The following is a 13,762-nucleotide window of genomic DNA, read 5'->3' as shown; positions in this document are numbered from 1 at the left end:
AGGCATCTCTCTCGGCCCCCCCAACCCCCCTTTCAAGATGTCTGCTGCACAATGGGGGACAGAAAAATGCCTCAAAATCAGATTCGTGAAGCGGTTTGAGCAGGATGGAGAGTGTTTGTGCAGGAGAGGGGTTTTATCAGCGGCAAACACTCACAGGAAGTCCGGTTTGGGATTGTCCGTCCAATTCCTGCGTTCCACAGGAAGCTCTGCATAAAAAGCAACTGAAAAACGCCCGAAGACATTTCATTTGTCGCCGGCCGACTCACAGGGAGCACCTCGACTCACAGCACCGGGGCCTTTGAATTTTTTGATTTGAACGCAGCAGCAGCAGCAGCAGCAGCACGCTTTAAAAGAAAGTGGCACCATGGAAGAGTCCTCTAATGCACCACCAGACCGGCGGCTCGTGCTCATGGCCGCCGCTCAGCCTGCGCGCGCACATGCACCTGATGACCTCATACTGCGAGGGTAAGTTTATTACAACTTTATTTTTTTAAATTTTTTTAAAGGCTCATGAAATGTGTTGTTTTTTTGTTGTTTTTTTCATTTTCGAGGTCAGAATCAAACTTTATTTGATGTATTGTACCTGCACAAATGCAGACAGGTAACAAAGCTAACAAGCTGAACACGTTTAAGCAAATGTTAACTAATGTATGCTAGAGCTGAACAATAGTATAGCTACAGGCCAGATGTTGTTACATGTGGTGCAAACAACACTGGAGGCCTAATAAATACTGTAAGGCACTCCTATTCAGATCAAATCAGTTTTATTTATGTAGCCCAAAATCACAATCACATTGCCTCAGTGGGCTTTACAATCTGTAAAAAAAACTTTTTAACAGGTGAGAAAAAGGACAGCCAGGACAGCTTGGGTTCAAACTTTTTAATGAAATCAAAAGTATTTTTAATGAATGTCCTCATTAACCTCCAAAGGGCCGCAAATAGGTTGTTAAAGGGCCGCGTTCGGCTCGGGGGCCGTCAGTTGAACGGGTCTGCAGTGAGATGATACAGAGTTGGTTTTATCTGCAAACATGTCTGAAAATAAAAGGATCATGTTTGGGCCCATTAGTGATTTTCATACCTCTAAGACTTGTTAATTTCACAGCTACAATGGCACTGAGTAGAGCGCATACCTCCGCCAACACATAGATACCAGCCACCTAAATATGCCTGATTCTTGTCATCAGGATCCACGCATCGTTTCCAGAGGAATTAAAGAAAATGTTGAAAAACGCTATGTTTCTCGCAATGTTTAAGACAGTGAGAAAAAGCTCCTGGATCCGCTCCAAAAGTTAGCGGGCTCCATTCTGGGCCGGTACCCATCCTCCATGCAAGTTTAGTGGGAATCTGTTAAGTAGTTTTCGTGTAATCCTGCTGACAAACCAACAATCAAACAAACAAACGGTTAGATGATTACGTCTTAGTAGAAATGCACTCCATGCACAGAGGCTGCCGTGTAAAGCCATGAAAAAAGCCCCCAAAAAGAAAAAATGTCAATGCATTAACTCAATATTATTATTATGTCAGGCTGGAGGAATATGTGTTAATTCTCTGAGGAAAGGAATGAAAGTGGCACATTAGTGTTTGCAGACTTTATTTTAAAAAAGCAGAATTAAAGCTTTTAATTGCTATAAATTGTAATTACAGTCTGACAGACATTTGTTTCTTTTGCACAAACAGGAAGGTTGTAAGTTTTTCTTCATTTGTACATTTGATTTAGGACCTACTAAGACTAGAAGACCCGACATTAATCAACATTGTGTTTTCCTTTTAACTCTAAATAGCTGCGGTTTCCACATTATATAACATTTTTTAATAAATGGTTTCAGTCGCAGTTAATCATTCACAGTTTATGCAAAAAAATGTGATTCAACTGTCCTCTAAATAAAGAGGAAGTCTTCCAGAGTCGCTGTCTTTTTTACAACAAATGTCTCGTCTGTGTTTCAATCCTTCTACCGAGGAACAAAGAGGGAATTTCTACTAAAAATAAAAACAGTAAATTTGGATTTTATTGTGAGATTTTGTGCCCGGCCGCTTACACTGGAAGCATGTCAGGACTAGAACTGCAGCGATGACGGTTGACGATTATCATTTAAAAACATTTGTTTATCTACGCTCTTGAATTCTGCGATAATAGTGTTAAAACACGTAAATATTTCAAGTTTATATCGAGTTTCACACCTTTAAAAGTAAAATAAAGCGTTTGTCCAACCGTAACCTTCTGTCTTCACTCCGTTAAGGGTCAAACAATAATTTTCTTAGGACTAGACATTGAAGTTACATCTGCTTCTTCACGGAGATGAGTCATTTTTTTCAAGACAGGCTTCAAAAAACTGAAGCTACCCTTTAATCCCACCGGCTGCAGGGTCCCTGTGCCCGTCAGTCAGCTTCTTAAGCCTTCAGGAGGTTATGAATGAAAAAAAAAAAAGAAAAAGAAATTAAGTGTGACGTCACACACGCGGTAACCCAGCGCAAGGCAGTGTTGAGTTGCGGGACACCCAGCTGGAGGAGCGGGGAGGAGGTCCCTACCATCACCCCCCATGCTCTCTCTCCCTGACAGTCTTGAGGAGAAACCTGACTGCTGGCTGGGAGTTTTATCACTTGGACTTTGAACGCACCACAATCGGAATATAACGGGACTAAAGTTTTGTTTTCCAGCCTCGAGCGTCTCTCTGCTTCCTGCCAGTGTGTGCGTGACTGTGCGTGTGTGCGTGTGTGTCTGTGTGTGTGTGTGTGTGTGTTTTGGGGGAGCTGGTTGTTCACTGCACGGTTTGTGGTTATTTTTCTTATCCATGCATGCGCCCTCCTTCATGTTGGCTCTTTTTACTTCTTTATTATCTTCATCCGTTTTCATGCGTGAGCGCGTGACTGCGTGCGTGTGCGTGCGTGAGTGTTACAGAGATGGTGCTCTGGCTGAGGGTGATGTTGCTCTCCAGTCCAGTCCAGCACAGTGCTGTGAAATAGCGCCCTCTCATGGCGAGTGTGAGAAACGTGACTCCTAATGTGTCAGTAGGTCAGAACACGTGCAGTGATGGATTGTAACTAAGTACTTTTACTCTACTTAAGTACAATTTTAAGGCATCGAGTATATCTGTTTTCTGTTACTTTGTACGTCCACTCCATTACATTTGACTTTTTACTCCACTACAGTTACTTGATAACTTTAGTTACTCGTTACTTACCTTCGCATTTTTAAATTAAGTCTTTTATCAGCAGTCAGATTTTTAAAAAATGCTCAATATACATTTAAATACATGTATAATATACATTTACTTGTGCTTTTGATACTTAAGTACATTTACTGCCAGACACTTTAGATACTTTTACTCGAGTACTATTCGTATGGGTGACGCATGATATCTTTACTCTCACTCAAGTACTTTCAGGTACTTTTCGCAACACTGCAAACGTGCTTTGAGCCACGCGATGTATGAATTATATTTTATTTATTTATGATTATTTTATATTTTAAGTGCTGCTTTTTGAGTTTACTGTAGAGCTGCGATGGTTAAATTAACCGCCAGCTACTTCAATATTCTTTCCAAAAAGTTAAAATTATCTGATTCTTGCTTCGTAAATGTGAATATTTCTGGCATCTTTGCTCCTCTGTGAGAGCAAACTGAATATTTTTTGGGGTTGAGGGCAAAACGAGACATTTGATGACATTTGATGATCAACAGTGGAAATAATTTATTGCGATATTACTCAGATATATTGGTTGTCGTGTAGGTCGTCTGATATGGAGGACCAAAACTACCAAAAAAGATAAATAAATAAGAAAATGGCTCAATAAAAAAATGTATATATCGTTGACAAACTTGAAAATCAATGAGGGAATTAATTCATTTACAAAATGTGACATAAATTGACATTTCTGCTTTAACTGGCCCGATTGACAGCCCCCTCATTTGCATAAGAAGAATTGGCGAGTTAGTTACGTCACATTTTATGAATAAATTATTGCTTACATTAATTTTTCTATTTCACTTTTGGCACATTTAATGACATATTCATGTATTTTTCGAGCCATTTATTTAGTTTTGATTTTGGCAGTGTCAGTCCTCCATAGTTTAACACATGCGGATGTCATAACTTTTGGAGATTATAATGCAGAAAGAAGATGCCTGGGATCATTTCTTTTAATTATCTCCCAGTAAAGTTTACAGTTTCAGTGCACTGGTGTCATTTTAGACAAATACGTCTATTGTTAAACAAATCTTGTGTTTAATAACCACAATCGAGGATCATTGCAAAGAAATATGCCGATATTTTCCCTAAAAATCTTTATAGGCTTTATTCCTAATATTTTATGGGGAATGCAAGTCTTTCTTCAATAATTAAACTATCCACCACTTCATTTTTTATTACTTATTTTTTATTATCCCTTGTGTTGATAATTTACTTCATGCGTCCCAAAGGACGACTTTTTAATATTTTAATAAACTTTCATACCAACATAATAAAAAGCTATTAATCAGGCGTTTTTGTGGGGGACACTGCTTCACCACACCCAACTAATATAAACTTCTTGGACATGCTGCTTCACCCTGCAGCACCTTCCTCAATGCCAATGTAATGATGCTGGGTCGTGCTCTACACACACACACACACTGTGTTTAAAGTGGCCCCCTGCTGTGCTGCGAGTCATAGTGATTTGTGAATGAACACACAGGCTACAGATGTGCGTGTCCTGTCTCCGGGCGTCGAGCCAGCAGGGGATCAGAGAGACATGCGAGCTGTCAGCCGAGGATAACCGAAGGCTCTCCTGCAGGCTGCAGCAGTCCCTTAACCTGCGATCGCACCCGGCTTGCTTTAACACCCTTGTTAAGAGGTTTCACCAAAGGGTTCAGTATCTGGTCTGCAGGTCCAAGCTGACTGTCATGCACTCTGGAGACGGATGGCTCAGTCCTTTTTATAATCCTGTGCAGTATGTAATAATCCAACATGGTGTGAGGGGATAAGTGAACAGTGCTGTGAAGGGACATTCTTTGTCTTTTTGCCCCGTTCTTTGTCTTGCAAGTCTCAGAGTCCGTTGCAGGTGGAGGTTAGAGACAGTTCAACGTAATGCACGGATGCCTACAGATGTGGCCGGTTGTGTGCTCGCGTGTTGCTCGGTTAGGTCAGAAGTTCGGCTTCACGGTTGTGCCAGTAGCCGGGCTGAAAGGATTGTTTAGACAAGTAGAAATCTGCCGATCAACAAGTTTCTGCTTCTCTCAAAAAGGCTTTTCTGTGTCATTTCACATGGACAGTCGAGTGTCTACACTTGAGATTCCCACGCGAACTAACCCTTGAGTTAAAAGCACAAACAAAAGATCGATGGAGAATCTTTAGAGGACGTTATGTGCCTAGAAATGCAACATCTGGACCCTTTACTGCACTCTGACCTCTGACCTCTTCCTCTGTCTGACCTGGGAAAGGAAAAATTGATAGTTTAGAAACAAACAAATGTCTCCCAGAACTATCATAAAAATCATTTGTTGGCAGACATTTTAATTAAAGTCACTGTAATGCAACAACAGTGCTGAATCTCTGCTTTAATCTCACATGTCCTCTCTGTTGCAGGTAGCTGGAGTCGCCCTCCTGCAGGAGAACGAACACTCTCAGCGTGAGGAGGACTTTGGCTCGGATCCACGACCCCCTCGCGCCCCTTCCTCCTCCCCTCCCTTCGTCCTCCTCCTCTCCTCTTCCCTCCGACTGGCACAGTGTGTGAGAGCCCGAGCGAGGGGAACGTGGGAAAGAGGAAGACGATGTACCAAACGCTGCTTCTCTCCTCCTCCCTCTTCATCCTTCACGTGATGGGCAGTCCGCAGTTCGTCGCTCACCACGGGTAACGGCTCACTCGATGCTCTTTCCTGTGTTTGTTATGGTCTGTCATCTGCTCATCTGACACATCTCCTCCCCGGCCGTCATTCAGACCTGTTTGTTTTCGCGACCTCCTTCGACATTCTCGCCCACTCTCGGATGTGTACAAATTGGGGGAATGACACTTAAACATTTGCAGCGTGCACTCTCTCAGGAACCGGAGCGCTCCCCTTCAGTCCTGAGAGTCTGCAGCCTCACCTTGTCACTTTCAGTTGGTTTCGCACAAAGACAAAAATAAACCGAAAGGCAAACGAAGAGGTCAAGTGGAGCCGAAGAGGTCAAAGATCGGCTCTTAACTCTGACACATTCGGGAGTGATTACACGGGTCGGTCAGTAGCAATTAGGCCGCACGCCAACTTTTTTGGTGACAAACAGAAACCATGAGGCTTTTAATCTGGAGTTGTTCAAGCTTTCTTAACGAGACTGGAGCCACTTAAGACCTATAAATATCTCTTATAAGCACTAAAAACTTCTCAGCTAAAATTAGCACAGCTTCCGGTGCTCTTTGAAGCCCAAAGTCTGTATTTCAGGTCACTTTTTAAAGGATAAGTTCACACGAGGGGTTGAAGTTTTGTGGTCTGCCGAAACATTTCTGAAGCTTCGCAACAAAACAGAAGTAGACGGGCACTTTGTTTTAAACCAGTAAAAAAGAAAAGGTTGGTGCTGAGATCCCAAAATAGATTTTAAAAGACAATATTCACACCCTCAATGCTCGGTTGAGCTCGTGCACGCAGGGTGGGTGACTTTCCATCGGCATGTTAATCACTGTAATTTAGAGGTGCTGGAACCCGTTTGTTGTCTTAAGCTAGGCTAAGCTAACTGTCTCCTAGCTGTTATACAACTTTCAGATACGAGTGTATTATCTTTCAACAACCAAGCTAGCTGACTCCCCATTTCCAGTCTTAAGCTAGGCTAAGCTAACTATCTCCTAGCTATAATTTAATAGTGTTTTTCATTTATAAGCATATTGTCACTCAACAACCAAGCTAGCTGTCTCACACTGTTTCCAGTTTTAAGCTAAGCTAAGCTAATTATCTCCTGGTTTTAACTTCATATTTAACTTTCAGATAAAAGCGTGCTAATGATTTTAGCTACAGTTACAGGAAAGATTTTGCTTAAAAAAGGTCGTAAATAACATCTTTTCAAATCACTTTGGGATCTCTGGGCTTCTGGAGACTTGGATTACAAAGGACGAGCTGTATTGAGCCATTTTATACTTTTTTTGGTTGTTTTTGTAGTCTTTATCTACTTTAGTTTTTAGGAGAACGCTGCAAGAAATGTTTCGTGGACTACGCAACTTTCCATCCGCATGAGGTTGAATAGATAATGAGTTAATTTTTTTTAATTTTTGGGTGAACTTGTCCTTTAACGTCCAATCACATGTCTCCCTTTTCTCAGGAGGAGGGTGTGCGGCCGAGACCACCGTCACAACGTTGTCACGGCAACAGAGTCGTACGTCCAGCCGGTGCACAAGCCCTACATCACCCTGTGTCACGGACATCGCCTCTGCAGCACATACAAGTGAGTCACAACAACGCACTCCTCAGTGAACAACAGTGACGCCAGCTGACCTGTACAGTCCGGCTCTAAAACCAGGGCTCGGGTCAGTGCGGTGTCAACAAGTGTTTATTTCATAAAGGGGTAAACAATGCTCGACATGTTTAGGAAGGGAAATGGTCAGACGTGCAGTTGTAAATAGATAAAATAGACATTCACTCCCCCTGCATGCGCACACGTACACAAAAATACATGTTTTACACAGAACTGGGTCATGGTGGCACATATTTGGGTGGAATCTAAATATCGAGCACTTTGTGTAACTACGGGAAATGAACTGCCTGCCCGCAGAGACCGCGGTCATGTTTATTTTGGACTGCGTCTCCCTCCATACTTACACACTCTCCATCTCTCTCCAGCTCTGATGCTTTCGGGTCGTCCCCCCCCCCCCCTTACATTCCCTCCATTTTAATCTTTTGTTTTAACTCTTCCCTCGCTGCCAAAATTCAGTTTCACTTTGGGATTTTTGTTGCTCGTTTTGTGGCCAGACCTCAGACAACAACAGGCCTCTAATCCCATCCTGATTTTGATTGAATTACTTGTCACTTTTACTTTGTTTTTCAAGCCTTTGCTTCAGTTTTATCACCTTGTATCTCTCTATGCACAAACCAAACATACCAGAGTCTCAGCCGGCTCCAGCCTGGATCTTTGCATCTCTTATCCTGCCCTCGCTCCCTCCCTCCATCCCTATCTCATCTCTGACACACTCTTGGACGTCAGTGGTCTGTGGTTTTAGACATTTGACCACATTCCCATCCTCTCATCAGCGTTTTCTCTCTCTGACAGAACATGGAAAAGGCCGGATGGGCTCAACCACACACGAGATGGTGATGACAGCATTATGAATAATCAGGAAAAGCAGACTGTAACTGTGTGTGTCTGTGTTTTGTCTCCACAGGACTGTGTACTCGGTGGCGTACCGGCAGGTGAGCAGGGCGGCACCTCCCTCGCATTTCTACCCAGAGTGCTGCCCCGGCTGGCAGAGGTTTCACTCTCACAACTGCAACCAAGGTAACCTGCAGGGACGTGCGACGGCCTTATGTGTTGATCTGTTACCTGTATTACCTCCATTTGTAATGTGGGAAGTGGAAAAGGAATACTTTAATAATTAATTAATTCTCTTGCAGAGAGTAAAATGAGCAAATCGACACCACCATAGCAAGGAGATTGTTAGCTTAGCTTAGCATAAAGACTGGAAGTAGGGCCAAATTCTGGCTAAAGGTTCAAAAAAGGGCTTTAAAAAAGAAAAGCAAAATGCATGTTGTTTTATGGCTGGTTTTGTGCTAATTTAAATTTAGAGGTGCTGATTGGTCGTATTTATTTAACTGTAGACAATGAAGCTCACTCCCCATTTCCACCCTTCATGCTAGGCTAAGCTAACTGGTTTAAAGTGGGCTATAGCCTACGAGTTGGACTATTTCTTGGCCGGGTAACAGTGACTTCTTGGAAAATCAACAGCCCAGCACACAGCCACCCATACAACTACTTTAAAACTTTGTTTTTTTGGTCAGACATATCTTTCTTCATTCTTTTTTCATATTTTTTTACCTTTGGGCAGAACTAAGCTAGCCGTTTCCCTCTGCTTCCAGTCTTTATGCTAAGCTAAGCTCATGAGAGTGGTATCAATGGTCTTTATCTAACTCTCCTCAAGAAAAGCAATAATTGGATTTTCCCCCAAATGCTAAGTATTTCCTTTAAATGTTCCTTGCAGCCGTGTGTGGACAGCCCTGTGTGAACGGAGGTACCTGCTTAAGACCCAACCAGTGTGCATGTCAGCTTGGCTGGACGGGGCCCCGATGCCAAACAGGTGAGCCACACAAACACACACATCTACCTGCACACCCTCACAAGTCTCTGCGAGCACGTGAAACCAACTGCTTTGTCCTTTCTCGTCCGTCAGATGTGGACGAGTGCAGCGAGCGGCGGCCGTGCAGCCAGGAGTGTGTGAACACAGCTGGCAGCTATCGATGCACTTGTAGAGACGGCTTCAGGCTCACCGGAGATGGCCATTCCTGTCAAAGCCTCCCTCCTCCTCCTCTTCCTCCTCCTCCACCTCCTGCCACTCCTCCCTCTCCCACCCAGGCAACAGTGGGTGGTCACACGGATGCGGGTAAATGAGCAGCGTAGGAGCGTGTGTGTGCTTTCACATGGTGTAACTTTGTGTCTTGCAGCAGCAAAGTGTCTGGAGAGCAGAAGAAAGAAAGAACATAACCAGCTTCGCGGTCCATTATTACTTTTGGTACGCGCTATGCCACTCTCAACTCGTACCGTGAGTAATAATGCACTGCGACTGGTGCCGACTCCAGACAGATGTCTTGTGGTCCGGGCCTCATGCGGTGAGACTGGGACCACTTGGTCCTTGATAATGACTCGGGTTTAGTCCTGTGAGTATGGCAAAACATCTGAATCCAATAGAGCTCCCATGCTAATACAGACATATTTTTATCCCCGCACACTCCATTAGTCCCCTTAAAAAATGTTGCAATGTTGTCTCTCGCCATGAAAAAAGTCCACTTTCGTATGTGTGTGCTTCCTGTATCTTAGCAACAAAACAATACCCCCCCCTCAATGTCTACAAACTCAGTAGTTGACCTCAGTTCAGTCCTTTTCTCTGTCAGCGTTATTGCTTTTTGGGGAATTAATGCAACGTGAAACCTTGAAGAAGACCTCCCTTTTCCTGATTTCTCCCAAATCTTTCCCACTTTTGGGGGATTTTTTTTTTTTGTGAGTCACCAAACTGTAAATCTGAAGGGGGATACAGTCTCACGTCTGGCCGCCTCCAAGATGAAATATCTCCATGGAAATGTTAGATTGCCAAACATTTCTCAGGGCTCCGCTCCAAACTCGCTCCTATTTATCAGCGTTTTCTGTCGGGAAGCGAGACCCGAATTCACGTCTAAATTGAGACGCTCACCCCCGTGACTCCGCGTGAGGCTCCTGCAAGTGTTGCACAGTCAGCAGAAAGACGGAAAAACACATGAAGAGAAAGGGAGGATGAGTAGCCAAAGTATGACGGATCTTTTCTGCGCGGTGAAAGCGACACGGGGGTTTATTTTGAGGAGCGTCCTCAGTTTCACCGAGATGCAAAAAAATGCAAGGCCAGCAGAGACGTTTTGCTTGAACTTGCATTCCTTTATCTGTGCACATGTTGATGGAGATCACAAATATAAACACCGCTCAAAAAGAGTAGACCCCCGCTCGGGCTCTGCCAAGCTGATCTTGGAGGAGTGTTGGACTGCATTTCTGGATCTCCATCTCACTCCTTTTTTTTTTTTTTCCCCCTCCACGTCTTGGCCAACGCTTGTGTTCTCATTCCAGCTCCATCAACCCTGTCTGCTGGGGGTCATAGCCAGTCCCTCCCCCTCCTCCTCCTCCTCCTCCTCACCCTCTTTCTCAACTCATTCTTGTCTCGGTAATGGACCACATCTGGGAGAGATTGAGCCGCTTTAGGTCTGTCTGCTAAAGCGAGCAGCGAGAAAGCAGGGGGTCCCCAATTTTTGCATCCCGGCCTTCTCCGGGGACATTCCCGTCTGGTGGAGCCGGGTGGACACGATTGCATTTTCACAGGAGGGCTGAAGAGCGCTCGGCTATTTCTGGTGACCTCTCTTTCAGCCGTCCGTTCCCATATCCACGATTCCCCCCTGTGCCCTAAATTCCCCGCTCCTCATTCCCCGTTGGTAGATTTTAGAGAGGCTGCTGCGGCCATGAATCATTGGAGGCCGCTCGGAGGAATCTTCCGAGATATAAACTTTGGATCTGAGAGCGAGGATTAAGCTTCGTTCCCGCCTTTGATCTGCGCCCTAACCCCCTCTCTCCCTGCCCCTCCTCACTCGAGGTTTCCACAAATCCAATCGCCGTCCTCTGATGTGTATTTCTGTGTTTGTCTGGTTCCCGCAGGTGGAAGGCTCGGCCTGGCGGAGAACGTGACGGAGGAGGTGCAGAGCCTGAGGAACAGGGTTGAGCTCCTGGAAAAGGTACACACATGTTCAAATAAAAGCCCCCCCCCGACCCCGATACCTCCCAGCCCTGCTCACCAGGAGCACCGCTGGTCCTCGTACTGTGGTATGAAATAAAATCCGAGTTGCTTTTTTAATCGCCAAAGATTCTTTGAAATGCCAGACCCTCAAGATGGGTTTTATTAGACGTGAACCTGTGTTTATTAAAGCGAGCAGAAAGGGTAAATGTAGATTAGCTGCTGCAGTATAGTTCGGCTGCATTGATTTTTGTTTACGAGGTGAGTAATAGTCCCAATTTCTCCTCATTTCCCGCCCTCTCCTCCGCCTCCCCCTGTGCAGAAGTTGCAGTTGGCGTTGGCCCCCTTCAACAGCTTCTTCCCGCTGTCGCTGGACGAGGGTTTGTCCGAGAAAACCACCTTGCTGTCCCACTCCTTCCAGCAACTGGACCGCATCGACTCCCTCAGCGAGCAGATCGGCTTCCTGGAGGAGCGACTCGGCACATGTGAGTGACCACAGGGCTGACCCTTGATTGTTCGGAGCCGAAAACAAAATCCCATTTTTAGTCGAGCACCACTGGAACTTTGTGTCCCAGGACGCAAAGGCAGGAACATTTTTTTTAGACTTCTCCAAAAAGATCAGCGTTAAAGCCCAAATGTAACAAGTGTCCATAATGTAATAGAATAAAATGTATTAATAAAAAAATCCAATCACATAATAAAATCTTCTGTCTGTAACATAATACACGTTTTGGCTCTGACATATGAAGTTCAATAAAAACAATAAAGTGAAATGAAACCTGAAGACATTCATGATGACGGCCATGCTAGCAGCTCTGTGAGGCTGTACCTGACCCCGGTGTTGCTTTGAGGACTTGTTAGCATGCTGATGTTAGCATTTAGCTCAAAACAACACTGGGGTTCGGTAGCCGAGCTGCTAAAATAGCTATAGTCTTAGTTGTGTCATGTAATCAAACATGTTTCCATTAGGTTAGCAATTTAAGAGCAAATTGGAGTTGTAAAGTTGCCTCCCATGATGTCACTCAGTGGCTTAGATGCATTATGGGTAATGTAGGCAAGGAAGAAAAGAAGATGTGGGGAATTAAAAAGGTGATATCTCTGGTTCTGCTGTATCGACTCACATGTTTTTAAAATGTCCATAATGAGTCCAACAGTGTTGTAGGAGTGTAACGCTAGACCAGTGGACTACACTACCCACAATGCAATACAAGGCTTCCTCTGGAGCCACAAAAGGCTTTATGCAGGTTTTTTTCACATATGCAGTAGTACTCCCCAACACTTTAAATTAATTGTGCAAATATTTCAGGCTAAATTGCGGTAAACGATATAAAATCCCTTGATATTTTGAAATCTCCTTAAAAGCAGTTCGCACATGGAAACCTGACTAACTTTGAGAAACTCCACATTGGAGATTTTTATTGTGTAAGGAGCTTTTATCACATTTACTTTATTACATTATGGCAAATTATTACATTTTGGGACTTCAGATTATGAAGCTCCAGCTATGAAAACATCAAACCAACTTTCTTTAATTCACACATTCCTCTCAGTTAGGATCACAGCAGGTATCATGAGATCAAAGCGTTGTGTAATGTATATAATACATCACATTACAGTATATCGTGGTAACTCTCTCTGTTTCTTCTCCTCTGTAGGTTCTTGCCAGGAGAATTAGCCACAGAACCTGGCCCGCTACACTTCCAGTTAATAATGACACAAACATGCCAGAGATTGTACGCACCGAGATGGCTGATGTTTGTAAGAAACGGGACGGCAGAGAGCACAAATCATCTGTGACTGTGGTCAGCTGTTCCCAACGGCTTCATTTACTTTTCTTGTTGGATTACAGTCAGATTCTTGATTCTTGTAACACTACCTGTAAGCAGGGTCCGTTTGAGCATTACATCATCCCTGTACCATCTGAATCGAACCCTCCTGAGGGTCAAAGGTCACGTCGGCCACTTTTGTTTCTGTGTTTGTTTTACATCAGTGCAGCTGTGTCCTCCCTCTCGGCCCCGAGGCTGACGTGGACATCTGTATTTATCTATTTAAATTATGATTACGTTTAGTTATTTCTCAGTGCTCCAATAGACATTTTTACATAGTTTTGTAACATTTTGTAATAAAAGCTCCTAATCAAAAACACCTTGTGTGCTCTCTTGTATGAAAACATTGCTGAATAGTGATGTGCATTGAGTCATTGTGACTTGTTTCGATGACTTGCAGCTTGACTTGAGATACGACTGTACGTTACAGACTTACAGGCTTTTTTATCGTGGCTGTCAGTATTTCAGTGTTAGGAGGGAAAGTTTCTGATTGAGAAGACATTAAGAAATAAATACTGTATTTGTTTTTTGTTTGATTACATGTATT

General features: G+C 43.8%; 1 protein-coding gene across 3 annotated transcripts; it reads left to right on the top strand.

Annotated features, from left to right (window-relative positions):
* The first annotated feature begins 252 nt into the window (after window positions 1-252).
* On the top strand, window positions 253-13,534 carry egfl7 (EGF-like-domain, multiple 7). 3 transcript variants are annotated; one of them, XM_084382497.1, is made up of 9 exons: window positions 253-465; window positions 5,560-5,824; window positions 7,258-7,380; window positions 8,315-8,427; window positions 9,128-9,223; window positions 9,317-9,526; window positions 11,314-11,390; window positions 11,712-11,874; window positions 13,045-13,534. In XM_084382497.1, the coding sequence occupies exons 2-9, from the start codon at window positions 5,745-5,747 to the stop codon at window positions 13,062-13,064; spliced, it is 882 nt and encodes a 293-aa protein (XP_084238623.1). In that variant the 5' UTR covers window positions 253-465; window positions 5,560-5,744; the 3' UTR covers window positions 13,065-13,534. The 3 variants fall into 3 exon arrangements, with proteins under 3 accessions (XP_084238623.1, XP_084238624.1, XP_084238625.1); XM_084382498.1 differs by lacking the exon at window positions 253-465 and adding an exon at window positions 2,527-2,766; XM_084382499.1 differs by lacking the exons at window positions 253-465; window positions 5,560-5,824 and adding an exon at window positions 7,128-7,173.
* Window positions 13,535-13,762: the final 228 nt, after the last annotated feature.

This window comes from Pagrus pagrus (genome assembly GCF_965226575.1).
Source record: "Pagrus pagrus genome assembly, chromosome: 19".
NCBI classification, from domain to species: Eukaryota; Metazoa; Chordata; class Actinopteri; order Spariformes; family Sparidae; genus Pagrus; species Pagrus pagrus.
This window is presented reverse-complemented; position numbering and strand designations above follow the sequence as displayed.